This window comes from Aptenodytes patagonicus, chromosome W (genome assembly GCF_965638725.1).
Source record: "Aptenodytes patagonicus chromosome W, bAptPat1.pri.cur, whole genome shotgun sequence".
Lineage (NCBI taxonomy): Eukaryota > Metazoa > Chordata > Aves > Sphenisciformes > Spheniscidae > Aptenodytes > Aptenodytes patagonicus.
Window position 1 is genome coordinate 17,378,916 of NC_134981.1, and position 26,790 is coordinate 17,405,705.

Here is a 26,790-nt window from a genome sequence, read left to right on the forward strand (position 1 = left end):
TTATAGTTTAGAAGTTGTCCTAAGTGCTTAGGAACCACCCTTCAATGAGCAATAGTACATTGTGTCTTTCAGTACAGCTGAGGGTGCAGGGGATGAATAAGGTACTCCTAAGCTACTTCTCAGCTAAGCTTCCTGGCATGGATGGGATAACTACAACACAGTGTGGTACAGCAGGGTTGTGTTTTTAAGCACATTCCTCATGGATCCGAGTCTCACTGACAGTGGACTGTGTCAAATGGGAAAGGGAGTGCACACACCATCCAGACCTCGGCATCTCCACCTGAGCTTTTATTTACTTTCCCGTAGGACTTCAAAAGCCTCCATCCTCCTATGCTGCCCCACGCCCCCGGGCTCCCACAACCCCTTGTTCTGTGTTCTTGGTCCTCTTTGCTCTGCTCTGAGCAGACGCTTCCCCGGGAACCTTGGTCCCTCTCTTTGCATCGTAGCAGGAATGCAAAACTGGAGCCGCATCCAGTGCACAGCAGTCAGATGCATCCACACCTTTTTGCGGAATGTTTTTTCAGTATGTGGTAAACCAGGTTATCATCCAAAAAGGACAGGTCATCATCAAAGGCTGTGGGTCTGCAACAAGCTTGCCTTACTTTGTCAGTGACTAGTTTTTTCTTTCTGGTTAAATTTTTTAAAATTTTGTCATACGTGGTCTCAGCTGCATCACAAGATCCACTGCAATACCGGAAAATTAGCTCTTCTTTGGTTTCATATCCCAAATCCAAGTCAGTCACATTTAAATGTATTTCTGTTAAGACACATCCTCGATTTTTGCCCTTTTGATTCTTCCTTCCCTTTTTGCTGGAATTCTCTATGTTTGTGGATGCATTTTGCCGGTTTCTCTCCCGCCTAGAAAAAATCGGAGTCTGTTTATCCGGCGACCTCCTCAGTCTTTTAATGGTGGCTTGAATAAAGTCCACTACCTCATCAAACTGATCTGGATAATCCTCTGACATATTAGCTGTTTGGGAAAGAGAGAAAAGGCTTTGTTACATGTCAGTTGTCATTAATGGAAGTTTATCCATTCGTGGCTCAAAAATGTTAGACACATGCAAGCTGCCCTGCCCATTACTTCAGAGCATGTGCCCAGGACGCTCAGAAATCAGGGAGAATTTGGAATGGTTTAGACCATCATGGAAACTCATTTGGGGAAAAATAAAAGAGATATGTATGTATCTCTGTAGGTGTCTACTGACGCTTGGTAGCACTCTGGCACATCTTTCAATATTGAATAAGCCCTGTCAAAATCAAGGGAAAGAAAAGCATGTCATGAAATAAATATTATTTAATGGATATTGTCCTGGTTTCGGCAGGCATAGAGTTAATTTCCTTTCTAGTAGCTGGTACAATGCTGTGTTTTGGATTTAGGATGAGAACAAAGTTGATAACGCACCGATGTTTTAGTTGTTGCTAGGTAATGCTTACACTAGCCAAGGACTTTTTAGTTTCCCATGCTCTACCGACTGAGAAGGCTGGAGGTGCACAAGAAGCTGGGAGGGGGCACAGCCAAACTGGCCAAAGGGACATTCCATACCATGTGACGTCATGCTCAGTACATAAACTGGGGAAAGCTGGCTGGGGGGGGCCGCTGCTTGGGGACTGGCTGGGCATCAGTCGGCGGGTGGTGAGCAATTGTACTGTGCATCACTTGCTTTGTGTAGTAATATTATTATTATCATATTATTATCATTTTACTTCAATTATTAAACTGTTTTTTATCTCAACCCACGAGTTTTTCTCACTTGTGCTCTTCCAATCCTCTCCCCCATCCCACCAGGGGTGGGGGGAGGAGTGAGCGAGCGGCTGCGTGGTGCTCAGTTGCCGACTGAGGTTAAACCACGACAGTCCTTTTTGGCGCCCAACGTGGGGCACGAAGGGTTGAGATAATAACAGATTAACCGGAGTGTATTAAGGAATTTATATCTGTTAATAGTTGTGGGTCACAATGTTGATTTCTCTGTTCTCGATATTGATTTGTATAATCTGCATCGTGCTCCTTTTTTTGCTGTACATGTTAAAGATTGGTGTTGGTTTTTGCAGTTTGCTGTGGTCTGCAGTGATTGGTGATGTCTCGCTTGTGAGGTTTGTTTTTAGAACATTGACCTTGATGTTAGCGTGGTATGTAGGTTTCGCAATGAAGCCGTTACTGTACCACGGATACCATTTCGTGGAGGCAACTAGCAATTACAGTGACTTTTCTGAGAGTTTTTTTACGGAGGAAATACAGAATGGCAGTGTCACTACCTTCTTCTATGATGTTTCCTCCTTCATTACAGTAACTTTTCAGTATTTTGAACAGCCTTGGGTAGTTAAGATACTTCTATTAATACTTCTTGGGAATATTGTTTCAGTTTTGTCTAAAGCTGGTAAGCAATTTAAGAATATCATCCAGAGATCTGCCCCAAGGCTGAATAGTTATGAGTGGCAGGGTGTGTGGGACAAGATGGGCAAGTACCTAGGCCAATGGGCACCCCCAGTGCTTTGGAACTTCACCCCTGAGCAAGTGCAGAGTCCTAAAAAGTTAGTAGAATATTTGGACAAAGTATGCTGTCACCCTGGCAACTCCAGAGAGATGCAGATCATGGCAACATGCTGGGGCCTGGGCCATGCCTACCGAGCCCTGTTCAACACCATTCAGCACCCTCAAAGGGAAGAGAAAGTCTCTGGCTCTGACAGTAAAACGACACGCACTGCGGCCAATCAGACCCGGGCAACACGCCCTGTGGCCACTCCGACCCCAGCAACATGCTCTGCAGCTACTCAGACCCCGGTGACATGCTCTGCGGCTACTCAGACTCTGGCAACAGGCCCTGCGGCCTGGAATTTTGGAAGCGGAAGTCAGCTCGTTTAGTAAGGGAGGAAGAAGCTTCTTATGAAAGGGGGCTGGAGGAAGAAGTGCACGAGACAGATGACCCTGGAGAAGGGCCATCACGAGAACGGGAGGAGGAGAGCCGGCCGCTGACTGGGGAGGAAGAAGAGGAAGAACTCATAAACGAGGCAGTGACCACCCGATCTCTATCCCTGAGTGAGCTGCGAGATATACGAAAAGATTTCAGCCGTCGTCCAGGTGAGCATATTGTCACCTGGCTGCTCCGATGCTGGGATAATGGGGCCAGTAGCCTGGAATTAGAGGGTAGGGAAGCCAAGCAGCTGGGATCCCTTTCCAGAGAAGGGGGCATTGACAAAGCAATTGGAAAAGGGACACAAGTCCTCAGCCTTTGGAGGTGACTCTTGTCAAGCGTGAAGGAAAGGTATCCCTTTAAGGAAGATGTCATATGTCGCCCAAGCAAGTGGGCCACCATGGAGAAGGGTATCCAGTTTCTGAGAGAATTAGCTGTGATGGAGGTGATTTATGATGACCTGAACAATGAACAACTATCCAAAGATCCGGATGAAGTCAAGTGCACACGACCCATGTGGCGGAAGTGTATAAGGAGCGCACCATCGTCATACGCCAATTCATTGGCAGTGATGACCTGGAAAGATGGAGAGGAACAAACGGTGGATGAATTGGCTAGTCAACTACGGCAATGTGAGGAAAGTCTCTCTTCCTCCCTCGTCTCGGCTGTGGAGAAACTGTCCCGGGAGATCCAGCAACTCAGAGAGGATAGGTCCTACTCCTCACCTGTACGGACCAGTATCTCGGCTATTAGGAGTCAGCGTTCTTTTGCTCAAGAGAGAGAGTATAAAGGGTACACACCACGGGGCACCCTATGGTTTTACCTGCGTGACCACAGAGAGGACATGAGGAAGTGGGATGGAAAACCTACTGCAGCCCTAGGGGCACGGGTACGGGAATTGCAAGGGAAAACAATCACAGAAAGAGGTTCTTCCAGGAAAATTGCTGCTCCAGTTTCCAGTGGGCAGTTCCCCAGACAGAGTAGAAGGGCTGATCTTACTCCTGATCTTAATGAATTGACTTCTGACTCGTATGTACAAGAAATGAGAAATGAGTACTGTGATGAGGATTAGAGGGGCCCTGCCTCCAGCCAGGGGGAGGAAAGGGACAACCGGGTTTACTGGACTGTGTGGATTCGGTGGCCTGGCACATCGGACCCACAGGAATATAAGGCTCTAGTAGACACCGGTGCACAGTGTACCCTAATGCCATCAAGCTATAGAGGGGCAGAACCCATCTGTATTTCTGGGGTGACGGGGGGGATCCCAACAACTAACTGTATTGGAGACTGAAGTAAGTCTAACTGGGAATGGGTGGCAGAAGCACCCCATTGTGACTGACCCAGAAGCTCCATGCATCCTTGGCATAGACTACCTCAGGAGAGGGTATTTCAAGGACCCAAAAGGGTACTGGTGGGCTTTTGGTATAGCTGCCTTGGAGACGGAAGAAATTAAACAGCTGTCCATCTTGCCTGGTCTCTCGGAAGACCCCTTTGTTGTGGGGTTGCTGAAGGTCGAAGACCAACAAGTGCCAATCGCTACCACCATGGTGCACCGGTGGCAATATCGCACCAACCGAGACTCCTTGATTCCCATTCATGAGCTGATTTGTCGACTGGAGAGCCAAAGAGTGATCAGCAAGACTCCCTTTAACAGTCCCATATGGCCAGTGCGGAAGTCTAATGGAATATATGAGACTGGAGCATGACGTAGATGGTATAAAATAAGGGGTGGATATTGTCCTGGTTTCGGCAGGCATAGAGTTAATTTCCTTTCAAGTAGCTGGTACAATGCTGTGTTTTGGATTTAGGATGAGAACAAATTTGATAACGCACCAATGTTTTAGTTGTTGCTAGGTAATGCTTACACTGGCCAAGGACTTTTTTTCGGCACTGAAGCAGAGCTCCTCCTGGCACCCCGACTGCCGGTGCTGGGCTGGACGTTCAGACGGAGGGTCCCATGTACACATCATGCAACTGATGCTACATGGAGTAAGTGGGTCGCACTGATCACACAACGGGCTCAAATAGGAAACCCCAGTCGCCCAGGAATCCTGGAAGTGATCATGGATTGGCCAGAGGGCAAAGATTTTGGAATATCGCCAGAGGAGGAGGTGACGCGTGCTGAGGAGGCTCCAGTGTATAATGAACTACCAGAAAATGAGAAGCAATATGCCCTGTTCACTGATGGGTCCTGTCGTATTGTGGGAAAGCATCGGAGGTGGAAAGGTGCTGTGTGGAGTCCTATACGACAAGTTGCAGAAACTGCTGAAGGAGAAGGTGAATTGAGCCCATTTGCAGAAGTAAAGGCCATCCAGCTGGCTTTAGACATTGCTGACCGAGAAAAGTGGCCAGTGCTCTCTCTCTGGACTGACTCATGGATATGGCAAATGCCCTGTGGGGGTGGTTGCAGCAATGGAAGCAGAGCAACTGGCAGCGCAGAGGCAAACCCATCTGGGCTGCCGCATTGTGGCAAGATATTGCTGCCCGGGTGGAGAACCTGGTTGTAAAAGTCCGTCACGTAGATGCTCACGTACCCAAGAGTTGGGCCACTGAAGAACATCAAAACAACCAGCAGGTGGATCAGGCTGCTAAGATTGAAGTGGCTCAGGTGGATCTGGACTGGCAACATAAGGGTGAATTATTTATAGCTTGCTGGGCCCATGACACCTCAGGTCACCAAGGAAGAGATGCAACATACAGATGGGCTCGTGATCGAGGGGTGGACTTGACCATGGACACTATTGCGCAGGTTATCCATGAATGCGAAACATGCGCTGCAATCAAGCAAGCCAAGCGGTTAGAGCCTCTCTGCTATGGAGGACGATGGCTGAAATATAAATATGGGGAGGCCTGGCAGATCGATTATATCACACTCCCACAAACCCGCCAAGGCAAGCGCCATATGCTTACAATGGTGGAGGCAACCACCGGATGGCTGGAAACATATCCCGTGCCCCATGCCACTGCCCGGAACACTATCCTGGGCCTTGAAAAGCCAGTCCTATGGCGACATGGCACCCCAGAAAGAATTGAGTCAGACAATGGGACTCATTTCCGAAACAACCTCATAGACACCTGGGCCAAAGAGCATGGCATTGAGTGGGTGTATCACATCCCCTGTCATGCACCAGCCTCTGGGAAAATTGAACGATACAATGGACTGTTAAAGACTACGCTGAGAGCAACGGGTGGCGGGACATTCAAACATTGGGATACGCATTTAGCAAAGGCCACCTGGTTAGTCAACACTCGGGGATCTGCCAATCGAGCTGGCCCTGCCCGGTCAGAACTTTTACATACTGTAGATGGGAATAAAGTCCCTGTAGTGCACATAGAAAATATGTTGGGGAAAACAGTTTGGGTTATTCCTGCCTCGGGCAAAGGCAAACCCATCCGTGGGATTGCTTTTGCTCAAGGACCTGGGTGCACTTGGTGGGTGATGCGGAAGGATGGGGAAGTCCGATGTGTACCTCAAGGGGATTTGATTTTGGGTGAGAATAGCCAATGATCTGAATTATGTGATGTTAAGTACTAATTATAGTTATAATAGTTATACTAATAATACACAGATATAGTAATAATACTAATAATATTATATGCCATACTAATGTTATTACAATAAGAATCACCCAGACAAATGAAGAATAACTTCAATGAACCCAAGCAAAAGTTATGAAGCTACTGTAGCTAGGTTATACAGGCTCTTCCCAGCAAAGCGGCAGAAGGACAAGGTTTCTTGAAAGCAATTTTGTGATTATAATTGTTAATTGTTGTGTTTTCACACCAGCAGTGGTTAGTATTGCCAAAGCCACCTATCAATAAGGTTTTTGGGCAGGACAGAAGGAGAAATTTCCTGGGGTGCCAGGCTGAGCTATTATTCCTGGCTGAATGCCTGCTTTTTTAAATGCTTTTAGGGGATAATTATTGTCAGAGCTTTTGAAAAATTTTTCATGGAACTATTTCATATCACAAGATGCTGATTAGATTGAGTAGAAATAGGTCAGAATAGAAGTATTATGTTAATTTTCAAGGGAAATCTTATTAATGCATTTTCTTTTTAAGAAATTAAAATATCTATTTAATTTTTCATTTGATATATACTCTACCAGAGATAAATTATTCAAGTAAATTAAATCATAGAATCATTGAGGTTGGAAAAGACCTCTAAGATCATCGAGTCCAACCATCGACCCAACACCACCATGCCCACTAAACCATGTCCCTAAGTGCCTCATCTACACGTCTTTTAAATACCTCCAGGGATGGGGACTCAACCACTTCCCTGGGCAGCCTGTTCCAATGTTTAACCACTCTTTCAGTAAAGAAATTTTTCCTCACATCCAATCTAAACCTCCCCTGGCGCAACTTGAGGCCATTTCCTCTCATCCTATCGCTAGTTACTTGGGAGAAGAGACCGACACCCACCTCGCTACAACCTCCTTTCAGGTAGTTGTAGAGAGCCATGAGGTCTCCCCTCAGCCTCCTCTTCTCCAGGCTAAACAACCCCAGTTCCCTCAGCCGCTCCTCATAAGACTTGTTCTCCAGACCCCTCACCAGCCTCGTTGCCCTTCTCTGGACACACTCCAGCACCTCAGTGTCCTTCTTGTAGTGAGGGGCCCAAAACTGAACACAGTATTCGAGGTGCAGCCTCACCAGGGCTGAGTACAGGGGCACGATCACTTCCCTACTCCTGCTGGCCACACTATTTCTGACACAGGCCAGGATGCCATTGGCCTTCTTGGCCACCTGGGCACACTGCCGGCTCATGTTCAGCCGGCTGTCAACCAGCACCCCCAGGTCCTTTTCCGACAGGCAGCTTTCCAGCCACTCTTCCCCAAGCCTGTAGCGCTGCATGGGGTTGTTGTGACCCAAGTGCAGGACACGGCACTTGGCCTTGTTGAACCTCATACAGGTGGCCTCAGCCCATCGATCCAGCCTGTCCAGGTCCCTCTGCAGAGCCTTCCTACCCTCGAGCAGATCAACACTCCCGCCCAACTTGGTGTCGTCTGCAAATCTACTGAGGGTGCACTCGATCCCCTCATCCAGATCATCGATAAAGATATTGAACAAGACCGGCCCCAAAACTGAGCCCTGGGGAACACCGCTCGTGACCGGCCGCCAACTGGATTGAACTCCATTCACCACAACTCTCTGGGCCCGGCCGTCCAGCCAGTTTTTGACCCAGCGAAGAGTACACCTGTCTAAGCCGTGAGCCGCCAGCTTCTCTAGGAGAATGCTGTGGGAGACGGTGTCAAAGGCCTTACTGAAGTCCAGGTAGACCACATCCACAGCCTTTCCCTCATCCACTAGGCGGGTCACCTGGTCATAGAAGGAGATCAGGTTGGTCAAGCAGGACCTGCCTCTCATGAACCCGTGCTGGCTGGGCCTGATCCCCTGGTTGTCCCGCTCATGCCTTGTGAGCGCCCTCAAGATGAACCGCTCCATAATCTTCCCCGGCACCGAGGTCAGGCTGACAGGCCTGTAGTTCCCCGGATCCTCCTTCCGGCCCTTCTTGTGGATGGGCGTCACATGGGCATGCCTCCAGTCATCCGGGACCTCCCCGGTTAGCCAGGACTGCTGATAAATGATGGAGAGTGGCTTGGCAAGCTCCTCCGCCAGCTCCCTCAGCACTCTCGGGTGGATCCCATCTGGCCCCATAGACTTGTGAGCATCCAGGTGGCGTAGCAGGTCATTAACTGCTTCCTCTTGGGTTACGGGGGGTTCATCCTGCTTGCCGTCCCTGTCTTCCAGCTCAGGGGGCCGAGTACCCTGAGGATAACTGGTCTGCCTGTTAACGACTGAGGCAAAGAAGGCATTGAGTACCTCAGCCTTTTCCTCATCCTCGGTGACAATGTTCCCCCCTGCATCCAATAAAGGATGGAGATTCTCCCTGGCTCTCTTCTTGTCATTAATATATTTGTAAAAACATTTTTTGTTGTCTTTTACGACAGCGGCCAGATTGTGTTCTAGCTGGGCTTTTGCCTTTCTCATTTCCTCTCTGCATGACCTAACGAGATCCCTGTACTCTTCTTGAGTCGCCTGCCCCTTCTTCCACAAGTGGTAAACTCTCCTTTTTTTCCTGAGTCCCAGCAAGAGCTCCCCGTTCAGCCAGGCCGGTCGTCTTCCCCGCCCGTTCTTCTTACGGCATATGGGAACAGCCTGCTCCTGCGCCTTTAAGACTTCCTTCTTGAAGATCATCCAGCCTTCCTGGACCCCTTTGCCCTTCAGGACTGTCTCCCAAGGGACTCTCTCAACCAACGTCCTGAACAGGCCAAAGTCTGCCCTCCGGAAGTCCATGGTTGCAGTTTTGCTGGCCCCCCTCCTTACTTCTGCAAGAATTGAGAATTCTATCATTTCATGGTTGCTAAGCCCAAGACGGCCTCCGACCACCACATCTCCCACCAGTCCTTCTCTGTTAGTAAACAGCAGGTCGAGCAAGGCACCTCCCCTGGTAGGCTCACTTACCAGCTGTGCCAGGAAGTTGTCTTCCACACACTCCAGGAACCTCCTAGACTGCTTCCTCTCTGCCGTGTTGTATTTCCAGCAGACGTCCGGGAAGTTCAAGTCCCCCACGAGAACAAGGGCTAGCGATTGAGAGACTTCTGCCAGCCGCTTGTAGAATGCTTCATCCGCCCCTTCATCCTGGTTGGGTGGTCTATAACAGACTCCCAGCAGGATATCTGCCTCGTTGGCCTTCCCCCTCATCCTTACCCATAAACACTCGACCTTATCATCATCATCACCATCGTTGAGCTCTAGACAATCGAAACACTCTCTAACATACAGGGCCACCCCACCGCCTCTCCTTCCTCGCCTGTCCCTTCTGAAGAGTCTATAGCCATCCATTGCAGTACTCCAGTCATGAGAGTCACCCCACCATGTTTCTGTGATGGCGACTAAGTCATATCTCTCCTGCTGCACAATGGCTTCCAGCTCCTCCTGTTTGCCGCCCATGCTGCGTGCATTGGTGTAGATGCACTTGAGCTGGGCTATCAATTTCACCCCCGGCATCGGCACGCCACCCCTAGGCTCATCTCTAGTGAGCCTGGTTTTATCCCTTTCCCCCTTCAAACCTAGTTTAAAGGCCTCTCAATGAGCCCTGCCAATTCATGAGCAATGATCCTTTTCCCCCTGTGAGATAACTGGACTCCATCTGTCGCCAGCAGGCCCGGTGCCGTGTAAACCTCCCCATGATCAAAAAAGCCAAAATTCCTCCGATGGCACCAGCCCCTGAGCCACGTGTTGATCAGGTGTGTTTTCCTGCTCCTTTCAGTATTCTTCCCTGCCACTGTAGGGATTGAGGAAAACACTACCTGTGCTCCCGATCCTTCAACCAGTTGCCCCAGTGCCCTGAAGTCCCTTTTGATCACTTCTGGACTTCTCTCTGCAACCTCATCACTGCCAGCCTGTATAACCAACAGCGGGTAGTAATCGGAAGACCGTACCAGACCAGGGAGCTTCCTAGTGATGTCTCTGACCCGGGCCCCAGGGAGGCAGCAGACTTCCCTGTGGGATGGGTCCGGTCAGCATATAGGGCCCTCTGTTCCCCTCAGAAGAGAATCGCCTATGACAATTACCCTCCTTTTTTTCTTAGCAGAGGCAGCCATAATGCATAGGGCTGACTGCCTCACCCTAGGCAACCCCCTGGATGGACCTTCGTCTACATCCTCATTTGCCTGGCCCTCAAGTTCCAGGGCCCCATATCTGTTGTGTAAGGGCAACCGAGAAGGTGAGGGAGGCCGGGCGGGGTTTCGCCTGGCACCCCAAGCAGGGACCTGTTTCCATTCCCCCCCATCACTTAGGTCCCCTCTTTCTACCTCGTGGCAAGGGATCCTCTGCTTCTCGTGGAGCCTCCATCTGCTGCCTTTGCCTCAGGGACGGTAGGGTGCAGCTCCACCAATCTACCTCCCTCTCACACTCCCGGATACTCCTTAACCTTTCCACTTCCTCCTTCAGCTCTGCCACCAGGCTGAGCAGATCATCCACCTGGTCACACCACACACAGGTGGTGTCTCTGCTGCCCTCCAAGTACAAGTGACAGGCTCAGGCACTCCCTGCAGCCAGAGACCTGGACAGCTGTATGCTTGCATGTGAGCTCCATCTGGGTCACCACATTACTTCTGGTGACAGCTTTCAGCTGAGTGGAAACCATAGCTGGTCTTCTTCTTGGAAGCCAACAATTACCAATTGAGTTGGCCTCTAGAGCCAGGAGGGGAGCTGCATCTTGCCCGCTTGTCTTCCCTGCACACCCTGCCTGCACAAACTGCCACACCACACCCTTCTGACACACCACATCCTGTTTGCCCACCCTGTTGGCCACACTCCCGATCACTCACACTCCCTGGGAGCTGCTCTTGTAAGTGAGGAGGTTTGGCCACCGTCCCTCTTGTCCCCGCCCACACTGAGTCAGAGCTGCCGCTCGTCAGGAACTCCCTCCTCTCCCTCCTCCGGCTTGCGGGGCGGGGAGGGCTGGGGCACCCTCTCACTCCCTGCGCTTTTGCTTTTTGCAGGTTTTGCCGCTTCAGGAAGGGTCCCCCGGCACAATCCTCCGCTCCGGAGCCCTTCACCTCGGTGGCTTCGCTGAAATGGCGGGTACACTGGGTTTTAAAGTGCCGCCGTCCCTCTTGTCCCCGCCCATGCTGAGTCAGAGCTGCCGCTCGTCAGGAACTCCCTCCTCCGGCTCGCGGGGGGGGGGGAGGGCTGGGGCTCCCTCTCACTCCCTGCGCTTTTGCTTTTTGCGGGTTTTGCCGCGGTTTTGCCGCTTCAGGAAGGGTCCCCCGGCACGATCCTCTGCTCCGGAGCCCTTCGCCTCGGTAGCTTCGCTGAAATGGCGGGTACACTGGGTTTTTTTGAAATGTTCAAGTCAATGAAATGTTTTGATACTAGCAGAATGAACCACTTCAAGGAGAGTGAAATTGAACGTGTTCTTCTGAAACATTCTGAGATTTCAGCTTTTCATCATGATTTGGAATAAAATCACATTTTGAAATCTTTAAACTTCCCATGGACTAAATCCCTCAATGTGATCTGCTTTAGTGAATACAGTGATTTAATGGAGGGTCAGGCTGTCAGGAGCCCGTGTGTGGGTGCCCTTATGTTATATTATTAATGATTGTCTCTTAAACACGTAAACAACATTGCAGTATTGAGATTTTTTTTCCTCAGTCATTGTGCCAAAAATCGAGTCTTTGAGGATTCACTTCCTTTGCATGAAGATCTAAGAGGATGCTTCTTTCTGTACTTAACTCCTAAATGCCCACCCACGTAACAGACCAGTGTCACGCACCCGGCCCTGCATGTAAGGGGGCTCCATCTCCAGAAGGACCCCTACGAATGTCCCAGGAACTGCAAACATTGGGAAAGGTGATACCTGACACAGTGCGCCTGGCCGGGGGTTGGTACCTCCATTGAGCCATGAAGGCTCTCACTCGGTCAGGTGCTGATAGGAACAGCTCCTTAGGCAAAGGCTCAGAGCCACATTTCCCTAATAAGCACTATAACAGACAGGAGCCCTGATGGGAGACCAGGCAGCAAATGTATTCAGCCCACACGCAGTAGCACGGACTCTGTTAACAGGAGAGAAGAAGACACAAAGCTGCCTCCCATTGCCTAGTGAAGGTGCACCTTTATATCCTCAACAGAAGCACCAAATATGCAGGAGATGGGGGCAGCAGGATGTTAACTCTTAGTGCAAAAACCTGCTGAAACACAGTGCATCTGCACTTAAGGAGGAATATGGACCCCATTCCAAAGCAGCCACATCCTAGAAGCCCCCTTCCATGATAAAATAGGGATGGATCAGAAGTATATGGTTTTTCATGGACAGCTCCAACAAAATAGTGCAGACTGGTAAAAGAGTCTGCAGGCAATCTTGTACCTTCACATAATGACAGGGTGACACATAGGAAGCGGGATCCTATAAACTGTAGAGTTTGGGACTGGGAAAAGTGAATTCCACTGTGTTTTACAGGTATCCAATGCTAATGGCAACAATCTCCCAGTGACTGTGAAAAGACATGAAGGAGGGATGGCTGCTACCTATACAGCTATACGGGACCTGAACAAAGCAGGACCTTGTGCCAAGCCCCATAAGCCTGTGAAACCAATGGTAAGTGCACCCTTCTTGCACTCCTCTGTCATTACCTCTGTAGCAGGTACCAAAATACCCACTATGAGCCATACCTACTGGAAGGGGGTAGCTTGGATAGATGTGTCCATTGGATGCACCACCTGGCTCTGTTGCAGGACAGGCTGGTCTGCCTACACCATATGAATACTGCCCTACTAAGCAAGGTCCAGGACAAGGCGATGGGTGGGCTATGTTCCTTAAAAGCAAGAAGGGGTAGATACCTTGCTAGACTCAATCAAGCAAGACGATCCATGTGGAGCTGGCACAGCCCCCATCGCTGAAGTACAACCTTGGCCCTGGCACAGATACAGATGGAGAGGAGTTTGGCAGGAGGCACTTGTTTTTGTTGCTGTGGGACCTAATGGTTTCTAGGTTTCTTATGCAGAAGCTAGGTTTCTTAGCTTATAACCCAATAGGGGAAGGATGTGGCCCTGAGGAGACGGCTCTAGCTGTGCCATTCCCCACTCTCACCTTCAAATTACCCCCTCATACTACTGTGACTACCCCAGCCCACACCTCTGTCACATATTTCTGGCCCAACCCTTGTAGTAACAGTATGACACAATGAGACGTTGGCTGTGGAGAGTGAAATACAACCATCAGGGAAGTATACTAGGGTTTAATGAAATCCATGCAAGGGTCAACCATCAGGAAGGAGCTGGGAGATAGATTGTTACAGAGAAACCCAAGCTATACGTGGAGACTCTTGTCTGCAACTTTCAGCCTCATATTTATCCCAAATCTGGTATGCTGCCTTTGCAGTGAGGGAAGTCTCCCCCCACCTAAGAAGGGAGAAACAAAACTGTGGATTACCTGAAGAGATAACAAACCAACTAGGCACATCATTTTTAAACTGCTTGCAATTCAGGTGCAAAAATGTCACCTACCCCTGCAACAGTGCTATATGCAGGAGTCTGGTTAAATATTAATCAGACAGTTATAGGGTCCAAGCACTGTCCTGCCCAAGTCAATCCAAGTATGCCCTGGAGGGCAGATAAAGAGGGGGAAAGGCCCATGTTGTGGACCGTGTCCCTGCTCGGAGCCCACACTGACATCTATCCTGGTTCATGCGTGATGACTGCCCCAACTGCACCAAGGGAGCTAATGTTGCTGAGAGCCTTCTGTGCTGCAAGTGGCCTACGATACTTAAGGTGGAGGAAACACACCGTAGACAAGCCCTATGCAACACTGCTAATGCAGGCATGGGGTGTCAACATGGCAGAAGGTGGAAGCAATAGGGGAAAAAGTAGATCAAGTAATCAAGCCAACAGGGTATCCAACTAGAGCCCTACCTACACACATGGACTTGCTGCAACCAGAAGATGGGGTAATTGGCAGCATGGCTGATCCTGCTAATCTCACTGGGGCTCTAACACAAACCATGCAAGAAGAGCTCCAAGCTGTAACCTGGGATGAAACGTGCGTGGCTGATACGTCTAACAGAGCCAAGGATCCCTACTCAGCTCATCCCCTATTGCAACATCAGGCCACTTGGGAGATTCGCTGGGAGGGATGCCAGCACTATAAGATGAATGCCAATTTTCTGTCTCCAGGGTGGATTTCCCCTTCAGCCCAGGGAACTGGAAAATATCCCAAACAGATATCCAAATCTGTCCAGAGGACTCCTGCAGTGACCCCCAGTATTTGGAGATTACATCAGTCGAGACACAAGGCACATGGGTGATATTAGGGAACCGGTGGGTGGGCACAGAGCCCCCCTCAAGGAAATGTGCTGGACCTATCGACCCTGGTCAGTGTCTGCCCACCTACAACCACGCATGCTGTTACGGGACTACGTGTGTACATGACGTTAACCACAATGGCAGCTGCATTACTGGGCTACCCAGTGAGTCCTTGCAAGTTGTTGTAAGCAACAACACCCTCTACCTGTGGAGCCCCAAACTAGTCATGATCAATGCAACGATGCACTTTTTGGCACATTCCAACTGGACTGCCAATGTGCTCCAAGTTTGCTTCTAAAATTTAGCACTGTCCGAGGAACACCTCCAATCCCCCGCGATCAACCAGCCTCAACACAATCCCAAAAAGCTGAGTTTCAACACACACTCAGTGGTGTGGGCCTGTGCTCTTGGTACTGCGTCAAGCGCAGCTGGACCCAGCAACCACTGAATCATGGACCCAAGCAATGGGGCTCATACTGATCGGATGTGGCTTGGTGCTAATTTTCTGCTGCTTAACAAAGCGTAGTCATCGGTGTGACTACAAACATTCACTGAGTGGCTCGCAGGGGTTTGAAGGAAACCTTGACGGCCAGGAGTGAAATGAGAGTTGACTTAGTGGCCTATGCCAATGTGCCAGTCATGACTCAGTAGGGATATTTGGTTGTTCAATAAGTATGGGTGCAAAGCCTGAGAGCCCGAAACAAAATGCCGTAAAAAACTCTTGAAGTAGGACCCTGGGCAACCAAGTAGAAATGCCAGCATTAACACAAGGCATGATGGGTTGAAACAAGGCACTAGAGATAAATGCTAAGGAAGCTACCACCAGACATCATACATGAATAAGCAATAACCACTGACCAAGGACTAAAGACCATAAAAGGCTAATGGACAGCAGGGAAGGTGGAGAAGACTGACAGCAGGACCACCCCAGCCTGACAGGCACTTGGTAGATGTGCTCCAGGGATGCCGAGAGACCTCCCCACACCACAGCCACCGCCTGCCGAGCACTTGTTTGGTCTCTGCGCTGTGGTAAGTGCTGCTGGGGGTGAAGAGGGTGCTGAGCCGAGCTGCATGGCTAGGGAACACCACTGCACTCATAGGGGCTGCCTTGGCATCGAGTGCTGGTTTGTAACCTGAATAAAGCCACTTGATTGAGCCATGATCTGTTTTACGTAGTTACTCCTCTGTCTCAAACACTGTTTAAAAAACGTTTATAGTCTCAGAATGAAGGTCAACAGCCTGGCAGCTTTGCTTCTCTAATACTGCATGGACTGCGCTGACTTGACTGTGCAGCAGACAGAGCTTTCCGTGGGGATTTCACATCCCTGGGAAAAGCACATATTATTATCCCTTCTTATAAAATATATGGTTTGGATGTGTGTATATGTGTGTTGTATTTACATGTACACACGTACAAAGTGCCAGCAGAAAATGCTAAGATACTATGGCAATAAAGGCAGTAAAGATCTTCTCTGAGCAGTAGTCCCTGGCTCCAGGGTGTGAAGGAATTAGAATTTAAAAATCTGAAGCCACCTAGGATAGGATAGGATAGGATAGGACAGGACAGGACAGGACAGGATGGGATAGCCCACAACAGCACGTGCTCATTATAGGTTAGTGAAGGTTGGCTCACACATACATGAGTGTGATGCACCTCAAAGCAGGCATTCCCCGAGGGAAAGGACCATACGTCCTGGAAATGTAAAATCCTCCCTCAGGGGGCACAGGGCCTCTGTGTATCTTGTTCACAGCGTGGCAAAAAGGCTCACAGACCCCATCAGTCTTCCATGTCCAGCTGAACCAGGGCTCTTGATCTGCCAGGAGTTTCTCACAGGATCAGAAAATGAATAAAAAAGCAAAGAAGGAAAGAACGAAACATCACAGGACTGGTGAACATAGGAATCCAGAAGAGTGACCAGGCTGGGCACAGAGTTGGTCAACACCAAACATCCAAAACTCCAGGAGTCAAACAAAAATAAAGAAATGAGACTCATTTAAAAGACGTTTAAAAAAACAAGAACATTTGCATCGTCTGCTTGCTGTTTGCTTGCTTTCTGAACCTTTAGGGCACACTCAGATCATAGTTTTGACCCAACCTTTCGGGTTAGGAACACCCCTCTTGAACACAAACTGAAATTCTCGCCTCACTGCTGCTCTCTGAAACCTGAGGCTTTGACCTGCCTGTCCCCAAGCACAGTCCCTGTCCCCTGGGCACTGCAAGAGCTGGCAGCGTGTATGGGCTCAGGCTCCTGCAGCCAAACACCCATGGTGCTACCCACCAACCTCTGCAGAAAGCCACCCTGGAGCTCTGCTTTGGGCACACAGGGAAACATGCCTTCCTCTGGGCATCTTCCCCACTGCAAACCCCCCAGAGCCTGCCTTTGCATTTCCAATTAATTAGAGACACTGCGTGCCAGCAGGACCGGGATCTGATGCCTGTGCTTTTTAGAAGAATAAATTATACAGTGTTCAGACAGACTTCTACATAAAATAGGTCTAAACAAATATCCAAACCAAACTCGTCACATTCTCAAGAAAACAGTTTCCATTAAGGAAAAATGGACGATTTATTTCTGTCTGTTCAAATGTGACCACAATTACATTTTGTAAAACTATTCCTTTGATTTCACTAGCAACAGTTTTATTTTAAAGCCAAATATTCCCCCGCAGTGGCAGTAACCCAGCATGGTAGAGCAAGAAACTATCAGTTTGTACCTGACCACAAACTGATTTCAGTGGGAAAAGAGGGATCTCCAGCTTTTGAGAAAAAAATCCAGTTACTCATTTTGGTGCCTGGTTATGGATTTAAAAGGCTAACTACAGTCTCTTCTGACCATGCTGTCTATTATGGTTTACAAGAAAAACTTAAATTCTATTAATTGCAAAATAATAATTTATATAAGTGGGTTTTCCTTTTTTTTAAATCTCATAAAACTTGACGTTTTAAGTTATTGGAAACTGTACTTTAAGGAATAGTTTTCTATACTGATCTTGGGAAAATGTAATTACATCACTGCAGTGTCATTTGGCACTTTGCATATCCTGAGTTAAAGTGATATAATAAAAGTCACATAAGGTATACTAAAAATGATAAAATTAAATTTTTATTTTACATTGTAGCTTTTATGCATGCATTTGTGGGATTGCACAGCTACTACATCAAAAGTGCAGGCCAAACATTTAATAAAATTACCAGGATATTTCACTTAAGCACAGCTGTCTTTCAATTAGAGAAGTTCAAACAGCAGCATTCAGACTCTTGTTTAAAGTATGCTTTCAAAGTTCAAGGAGGTTAATCTAGCTCATTATAATGATAAGCACTATTTAGAAAATTCAGATCCAGATCTGTGTTAGGCTCAAATGGCCCTTTTTCAAAAACAGTTCTGGTACTTTAATCTGGGACCTTCTTAACTAAAATATTTTAATTTCCTTTCTTTCCTGGTTGTTTTTTAAGTTTCCTCCGAAGTTATACTCACAAAGATGTTTCTTCTTAGATCATTTGCTAGTGGGAAATATATAATTAATGTGCCTCTAACTGTGACTGCAATGAATCATCCTCATTTTTTGCTGCTTATGCAGATGACTGTGGTATACCATTTATTCATTAATTATTTTTGTATTTAGCTTGCTTTGCAGTAATGTTTTCAGGTACTTATTATAGTGGACAAGCCCTATCCAAACACAGAATCTCCCCATCTCACACTACAAAGGCGTACTTCAGGAGACCCTTGGAGTAACCTGTTTGTGGAAGTGGGACCTTAGTGAGGTTAAAATTACCAATGTGATGATCAGTCTGCTTTGTAAAGTAAAAAGGTGTGAACTGTGGTGGGGATAAAACATTTATTTTATTAAAAATGAAATACTTTTAATGAAAAACAAAGCCTATCATGCAGGCATCAAAGCAAAGGCAGGTGTTAAAACTAGTCATACTGAAAAATTTTCAGGATTTAAACAATTAAAATATCACCTCTCTGAGGCATGACTTTGCTTTCATACCTTGCATGAAAATCTGTGAGGCTAAGAGTGAAATGGAAACCAGTCGGTTGTGTCCATTAGTAAATAGAGCATCAAACACACCAGGGTCAGCTCATCTTTAAACGTTTAATACAGTTCTGGTTCACTACCTCACTCCCTGCCTCACCAGCTCCCAGGAAACACTGCGTCCTCCCCTCCGACTCAGAGAGCCCTTAGAAATGGAGCCTCTCACTGGTGTCACTTGTCTCTCATCAAGGTAAAGTGCTAAGTAACCTGGAGGATGACTCCAGGGCCACTCACACCAGTCAGGTACGATAAGGCAGCACTGGAAAAAGGCACAGGGTTAACCTACCTGGTGTGCTTGTTCCTAACGAAGTGACCAAGTTTTGTGTTTGTAGCTCACTAGCTAACCCTGCTGCTTCCCATGTGTTGGTCATAATGGCAAATCTGCAGAGTACTTCGTATTTTCACACTGCCATGCTTGGCAGTGCCTCCCCTTGCATCCTTTGCCTGCTTTCTCACAGGTATGAAATACTGGTTCCTACCAGGAGAAGAAAGGGGAGAAACAACAGGACCATCATAATTGCTGCCAGTTGGGGGAATGACCTGGTAACAGAGGGAAAAAGCAAGGTCAGGTGAATTGGGTGAAGTAAAGGAAGCTGCCTTGCAAGCTGACCTGTCCACAAGAGTTTCTTGTTCTTTGTCTGGTCCAGGCAGGAGTTGTTCACAAGATCCTGCCCGACTTCAGGCTGGCACCCAGGGCTGGATCCCTCCTCTGGCCCCTGGGCAAAGGGGTGTCTCATCTGGCAGTCAAGCAGCAAAGGAGCAGCAAGAGGATGTGGTCTCGCCTCTGATTCAGAGCTTTGAAAAACCAGCTCTGAAGCACTGAGGACCAGACAGCTTTTCAGCAGTCACTCGAGGTTTTATGACAGCTCCTGCAGTAGCTTCCAGGAGCCCATCTGCACTAGGGCCTCATTGTACAGGGCTGTGTGGGTACTCGAGCATCCACGAGGCAGTCTCTGCATCTGAAGAAGTTATGGCATAAACAGTGTAAAAGAGGGAAAAAGAAAAAGTGGCAGTGCCCTGCCTGAAGCCACTGACCGAGCAGGAGCCAAACCTGTGTGAAGCACATACCTGCCTTGTTGCCCACCATGTCTCCTCACTAAGGCCTCGTACCGCTCCAAATCCATACCATGCTGAATAAATCTCCAGCTTCTCAGTAAAACCTGGGTTTATGCTTAATATTTGGTTCTGTCCCATCCCTGCAAGAGCCTCAAATAAGTATGTATGACTGGGACCCGAAACCTGTGACCTCTATTAGCAAGAAGGCATGCAGCCAGTTAACAGGCACAGCACTGAGTCTTTAACGGAGGAAATACTGTTGGTAATAAAAAGAAATTCTCTTTAGCGTTCCTGGCGCAGAAGTGATCAAGCCTAGCCCTCACACGACATCAGTAAACCCCCACATTGGTCACCCAGCCCCACTTTAGTGCTAGCTCACTGAACGGGAACAGCGTAACAGAAATAACAGCAGAAGTGTCACTGCAACAACAGCTCAACCCTACTCCAATCAAGCAACTGTTCCCGGGCTGCCTGTGCTCTTACACTGCATCTCCCATTGGGTTTTAGGAGTGTCCCCAAGAAACAAACACAGGCAGCAAAGCAGCAGAAAGGGACCCGATCCCAGTCTCTTCCCTGGGGCAGTAAAGCAGAGCCATCTGGGCAAAATCATGGCTGATGCCCCTGCTGTGACAATCTCTGCTGCTATCAGATTTTGATCTGACCTATAAATAATACATGTTCTTCTACTGTCGCCTTTCACTACCTGCATTTCAACCTGTTTACAATAGGAACAATATGAAAAGTTTTAATATTGCAGTTCGGAAAATGTTCTTATAATAATCAGTCCCTCGCTCTAGGACAGGTGTTACGTGCTCCGTTGCAGGAGGTCTCACGCTGGGATCTGTGGAGCATGACCTGTCAGATGGCATCGGCAGCTGCTCAGAGGCAGCCAGGCTCCAAAAAGCTCTGCCCCCTTCCCAGTCGATACGCTGGATCCACACCTCCCTGTCAGAAATTTCCTGAGTAATTGCTGGTTTTGCCAAAGAAATCTTACACGCTTGGGATGGGAGCAGAGGTAGTCCAGATATTTGTATGTAGCTTGTTAGTTGAAGTGGATATGACCAGCTTGCCTCTAAAAACATGGCCACCTGAGAAGTTTTGGCATACCTGCTGTAACACTGCCTGGCCCAGACGCAGGAAAACAAGTATTTTGATTTCAGTGTTTGCTTCTTTTGAAGCCTATTCCTGTTCAATAATCATTAAAGCATTTGTACAAGTCCCACTGACTTCAAAGAAATGTACCTGCAGGTTTCAGTTTAAGTGCTGTACCAATACATACAGACTAAGGCAAAAACCTAAATATCTGCTAGTGTCATACAATGTGTCTTTATTCCTTAAAAAGAATGCTGATATTTGAAATGTCTTACATAATTAATTTTCTGTCCTTGATCTTAAAACCAAACATACTCTAATGTATATTTTGTGTCTTAATGCTTTGTTTGTACCTTTCTCAAATAAATCTTTTTGATTCTGTTTTCTTTCTTCTCTTCTTTCTTCTTAGGACTGGATTTCCAAGAATCATTGAAATCTTTCCTTTGGTTCCCCTTACCAAATATTACTTGATCAGAAACTACAGCTGTTTTTGTCAAAAATGACAATTGTGCAGTGTCAACCATTCTACCAGCACTAATGTGGCAGTGGCCTATTTAGATGTCTGATGATCCTGAACATGGTTATGTTGCAATATTTAGTATTCCTCATTTATTACTTGTCATTAACTTATTACCTCAGAAGTATGAGACTCCTCAACAAGTGTAGTTATATGGGGTTTTGCCTATGTACTACAAGTTTTAAGTTGCAGTTGCTTGGTAGTGTGCGTGGGGGATGAGGACTGGATATTTGCACTAGATATCTATCCCTGATCATCTGCAGTTATGGGGGATGGGACTTGATGACCCCAATGGCTTCTCTCAACCTCTGTAACTTTAAATATTTTAAACTTACTTTATGCAGTCCTAATCAGGAACAGTATAATTTACAAAGACATTACAACCTATCAATCTGAGGATCCTATTCTAGTGGACAAGTAATGCCTCCCCCATCAATTCATCAATAGTCACTACACAGCTGAATTCTTCAGCCTTCCAAGAAAGGTTTCGCAGCTTGTCATCTGCAGACCCTGAACATGGGGATTTCTAAAATATATTGAAGAGGCCTATGAAAGGTGACCAAGAAAAGCATGTTCAGGTATGTTATCTAGCAACCCACACCTGCAAAACATCTAAAAGGATCCACACTTCCACTGGGAAATTTTTGAGGTCCCTAAATTGAAAAGGAGCAAAGACATAAAACTTTAAACAAAGGATAACTGTTAAAATGAGAATAAAACCATATTCTCTTGCATTTCAGTCCTTTCCTCCTTAAGTCTCAGAACCCCTTCACAGGTAGTTATACCTGAGACTGCGGAGAAATCGGCTTCTAGGGCTAAATGCATCTGGATTTACCCAGATGCATCCTGTTCTTTCTTTCTTTAGAATTTTGCCCATGAAAAAAAGGTGACTTTGAATGCTTATGATTTCTAAAAGCCTAGATAACCTGGGCATGCCCATGCAAACAAACTTTACTATATATATATGCTGGCCCAGGGACATACACACACTCGGTCTGACATTGGCTGGATGCACCGGTTGTACTGGATACACACAGATCAAATGACGCAGTGTGGCACCTGCTTGGTGTGGCAGATGATACCTCTCCGATGCATTGGATTTACTGTGCATGGGCAGGTTACCCATGGTAACCCAGGTTACTGTAGCTTCTGGGCATCTTAGACTAAAGCGCATATGCCACACCATAAGTGTGTTGAGCAGGAAAGTCTGGACAGAAACATGAGAGTTCTGGTTCGTAACACTGAATGTGCCTAATAAATACTGTAGGGAAGGAAATGCATTCATTTGGAAGTATAATTTAATACCATTTTTGCCTTAAAGAGCCCTACAATATCACTGTTTATTCTAGATACCTTCCATACTAGTTGATAATGTTGCAGCTAAATGCAGTAACTTAACATTAAATACCCCTTAGCAGGGGTATGAAGAATGTTTAACAGAGGTATAATGCACACATAACACAGTGTGGAGCTCCAACAACAAATGACTATCCAGTGGCCATGGAGTAACTCAGTCATTATAATGCAAAGAAACATCTTTTCCTTCTATTAAGAGGGAAAAGCCTATGGTGAGTTTTTTCATTTAATACTACGTGCGTACCGCTAGTTCTTACTAAAGATGCCCACTTGATCAAGAGACTATATATCATATCCTGGATCTTAGGATACTCCAGTCCTCACATACATGTTGATTACGGCCATACAGCGGCAAGCAGTTACAAAATGTATTCACTGGGAACTGCATTTAAGTCAAACCAAGTGTTTGGCTCCCTCTGCACTGTCATGCTTCTGAAGCTGCTGACTTAGTTTTTAGCTTATAGTAATTTGGTTTATATTTGTTCTGTTCACAGTTGCTATTTAAGCTAATTGTGTCCTTCCCCCAGCAGACTGTAGCATGATGGAAAGAAAGGGTTTTCTAACTTTACAAATGCTACAGCTACTCTTCTTCATGTGAAATAAGCTATCCCATGAACACTGATGCCTAAAACGCCTACAAACACTGGATTAATCTCAAATGCACTGCATTTATGGAGGCTACTCTCACTCCAGCATCCAGTCAAGTAAAAAATGCAGAAGACTGCAATTGCCAACACTCTCTGCCATCTCTAATTACTGCCCTGAACAGCAAAGGTCAGCACATTACACCTGATAAGCCTGGGAGTTTAGGACCTTGCCTGTAGGCTGGAACGAAGGAAGGTTTCGAGCCAATCTGAAAGAGATGGGGTAGCATCAGGTGACCTCAGAGCACTTTGCAGAGAAAGCAGTCCCATCAAATGAGAACACAAAAAGGTGTCGAGGGCCTGGGAAAACAGATCTGTGCTCCAGCAAGGTGTTTGGCCTGTTCCTAGGAGTGGGACATGATCTCACAACCCTACTAACCCCCGCTGTCAGTGGTGTATGGGAGACCTGACCTCCCTGGAGTAAGAGCAATGCACACCTCAGAGCGCAACTGCTACTCCCCACCCAGCCTGCATGGGGATCACTTTAGGGGAGAGCAGTGCACCCCTCTTTGAATGCACGCAGCACCCAGTCCTGCTCAGCGCCCACACATTGCCCTATGCAGATGAGCCAACGTGGGTGATGATGGTGCTCCCACCGCTTTGTGAGCTGCCTCCTGCAAAGGCACTTGGCGAAGCAGCTGACCAACAGTATCCACAGAGATATTAATACACAGCAGGTCCACCAGCAGACGAGCTGGGGAGCTGCAAGCATGCCTGCATGCTCGTGGCATACTGCCCTCTGCTTGTAAGAGAAACCTCAAAGACCAGAGGGAAGTCTACATGGTGTAGATGTGACTCCTCGTGTACATCATTCTACATCTTTCGTGTGCTGAAGGGTGTGTGCCACCAAATGGTAAGCAGAGAGAAACAAATATGTCAAAGACACAGACAGTGGTGACTCGAACAAAGTGCTGCTGCGGCGGGAAGGCAGCGATGAGCCCAAATAGGATCAGCCTGGTGGGCTCTGTGTTTGCAGATTGCTCTCCAGACGCCACACGCTTTTAAATCAACTAAAAATGGTGTAAAAGTGGATCAAAGTATTTCATTGCTTTCTTACAGCCGCCATTCTGCAGGTCTCCTCTGACTCATCTAACTTGGCAATGTAGCAGAGAGAAGAGTTTCTGACTTTCGGGCACGGGTGCTGTGTAAACCACTGCTGTGTAAAGACCACAGGAACTCCCTGGATTTTCCCCGATTTCTGTTGTGAAGAACAGCACTGTTTACTTTCCCCTTGCAGCCAGGCCCATCTATTTGTGATCTGCATGGTTAAGAGATCGAGACCAAACTATCAGCCCTTTCTGAAATTACTATCCTGGGCGATAACCTGTGACCCAGCTCTGCTTGGCAAAGCCTACGTCTGTACCCTGGAAACAGAAATTTCTGGAAGAGGCTGTCTATTGATACTACCATAGCTCAGGTAAAACACAGGTCGTCTTTCTTCCCACTTCTTGTTTACCCAATCCACAGAAAAAAAGGAGGAAATAATGAGAAGTTTTGGACACTTGGAACAGACAAGACTACTACTGCTACCTGTGCCCTCGAGCTGCTGCGGAGAAATCAGCTCACCAGGAACCACATTCCCAGAAGTAAGTTTCAAGATAAAAGCAGTATTGTACAAATACTCCCACCCTGGAAAGACAGAGCATTAATGCTCTCCCACCCATGCTGCTTTCCCCCTAACGCTCTTCTTGCCACCAGCACTGCAGCAAGCCCATGCAGAGGGGACCGGCACAGCGGCCTGAAAAGCTGATCACTGCCTCTCATAGGATGGCTCAGTGCCCTGGTACCTTCCCCGCCACGCAGCTCTCCATGGAGAAGATCACCAGGTGTGACAGCCCTGCAGCCCTGGCAGGCTGGAGCCCTGGGAGGAAGCGCTTTTGGCTGACCTCCCTGCATGGAGGGGCTGAAAGGATGTCAGAGGCTGCTGGTCTGTGAGCGGCAGGAGACCGGGCTGGGATGGGAGGAGGCAGCAGCCTGGGAAAGATTCCAGCAGGGGGAAAACACAAGCAAGAAAAGGAAATAGAGAAGACTAAATGGGGAAGGACATAGATATGTGTGCGTGGGGACAGACAGAAGAGGAGATGGATGTTGGAGAGGGGATGCAAAGCGGAGTCACGGCACACGATTCCCTGCTCGGCACCTCCACACTGCATTAGTCCGGCTGTTCCCGGAGAAACCAGAGCGGGGCTGCCCGTGGCTGGAGTTGCAGCAGGCGTAGGGAAAGGACATGCCTCCAGATAAGGAGATAAAAATGAATCCCAATTACTGGATACCGCCTGCATCCTGCAACGAGCTGAACAGAGAGGACTGAGCAAGGGCAAAGGGAGCAACCTCCGAGCTGCGTCTGTGCCTTTGCTAAGTGAATATCTCCACAATTCATGTATTTTGCCACTTCTTACTGAGTCATATTAACTCTCACTTTAAAAAGCCACTGGTGTTAGCATAACACTCACATACTGCTGTGAAAATCCTGTATCTGCTATTGTAGGAGACCTATTATTAGCAAGGCATTATTATTATCTGTCATTTGGATTGTAAGCCGTCTTACTGTGAGCTGGTTCATGTGGATTGCTCTGCATCAAGCTCCTAACCCTGCCACAGCTACTCTTCTGTAAATTTCCATGCGGACACACTAATTTTGGGATTAGGATCCAAGGAGGATTTAATGAAACTCAGCAGCACTCCAGGATGTGTACAGTGCCTCCCACCATGGAGCCCAATCTCCATCAGGACTTGCACCCACTACAGACAGTGAATAATTGCATTGTCAGGTCTGAGCACGGAGAGGAGCTTAAAGCAGTGTGGAAGGAGTTTCAGTGCCTGCACTGGGAGGTGTATGTACCTGATCCTCCTCCCGGCTCCTTTGCATACAACTAACTTTCCCATCTCTCTGGGTTTTTCAACCAAAGGGATCTTATGACCACCAGGAAGGTAGGGCTGGAGGTGGGGGGGAAGGGGGGCATTTCCACTGCAATTGCCAACCCCAAGCTTTGGAGGATGACTTGGTTTGGAGCTGCTGGAGTCAGACCAGAACCACTGATCCTGCTTGGGGGAGAAGTGGGGGCAGAAGCTGAGGGGGGGAAGTAGGGGGGGGAAAGTGGGGGGGGTCCTTTCCTCATCCTGATGCCTGGGCAAAGGGGAGCGGGTTTAGCAAGACAGACAGTGGTGGCTACAAAGGGGAATGTTTCTTACAGTCACTGTGCACAGCATAGGGAGGCAGCAGGCTGATGGGGGAGAGATCGTCTTCAGGCCCCTCTACCACTGAAGGGGGCCCCTTGGGAGGCATCTTACCGGTGGGCAGGGGCGAGGTGGAGACCGTGTTGAGCAGCACCACGCAGACAGCCACAACATCCCATAACTTCAT

The 26,790-nt window shown here is 47.9% G+C and overlaps 1 protein-coding gene across 2 annotated transcripts; it reads right to left on the bottom strand.

Annotated features, from left to right (window-relative positions):
* Positions 1-485: 485 nt before the first annotated feature.
* LOC143172060 (glial cell line-derived neurotrophic factor-like) lies at positions 486-26,790 on the bottom strand. Of its 2 annotated transcripts, none has more exons than XM_076361294.1 (2): positions 26,718-26,790; positions 486-970 (listed from the first exon to the last, which is right to left on the bottom strand). In XM_076361294.1, the coding sequence occupies exons 1-2, from the start codon at positions 26,788-26,790 to the stop codon at positions 486-488; spliced, it is 558 nt and encodes a 185-aa protein (XP_076217409.1). The 2 variants fall into 2 exon arrangements, with proteins under 2 accessions (XP_076217409.1, XP_076217408.1); XM_076361293.1 differs by having other exon boundaries at positions 26,619-26,790.

What these genes read in the sequence shown, in the direction of transcription:
- LOC143172060 (XM_076361293.1), bottom strand. Translation starts at nt 26,790, where the DNA reads ATGAAGTTATGGGATGTTGTGGCTGTCTGCGTGGTGCTGCTCAACACG. An exon ending in CTATGCTGTGCACAGTGACT is followed by an intron (nt 971 to 26,618) that starts GTAAGAAACATT and finishes TTTCCCAAACAG; the next exon opens with CTAATATGTCAGAGGATTAT.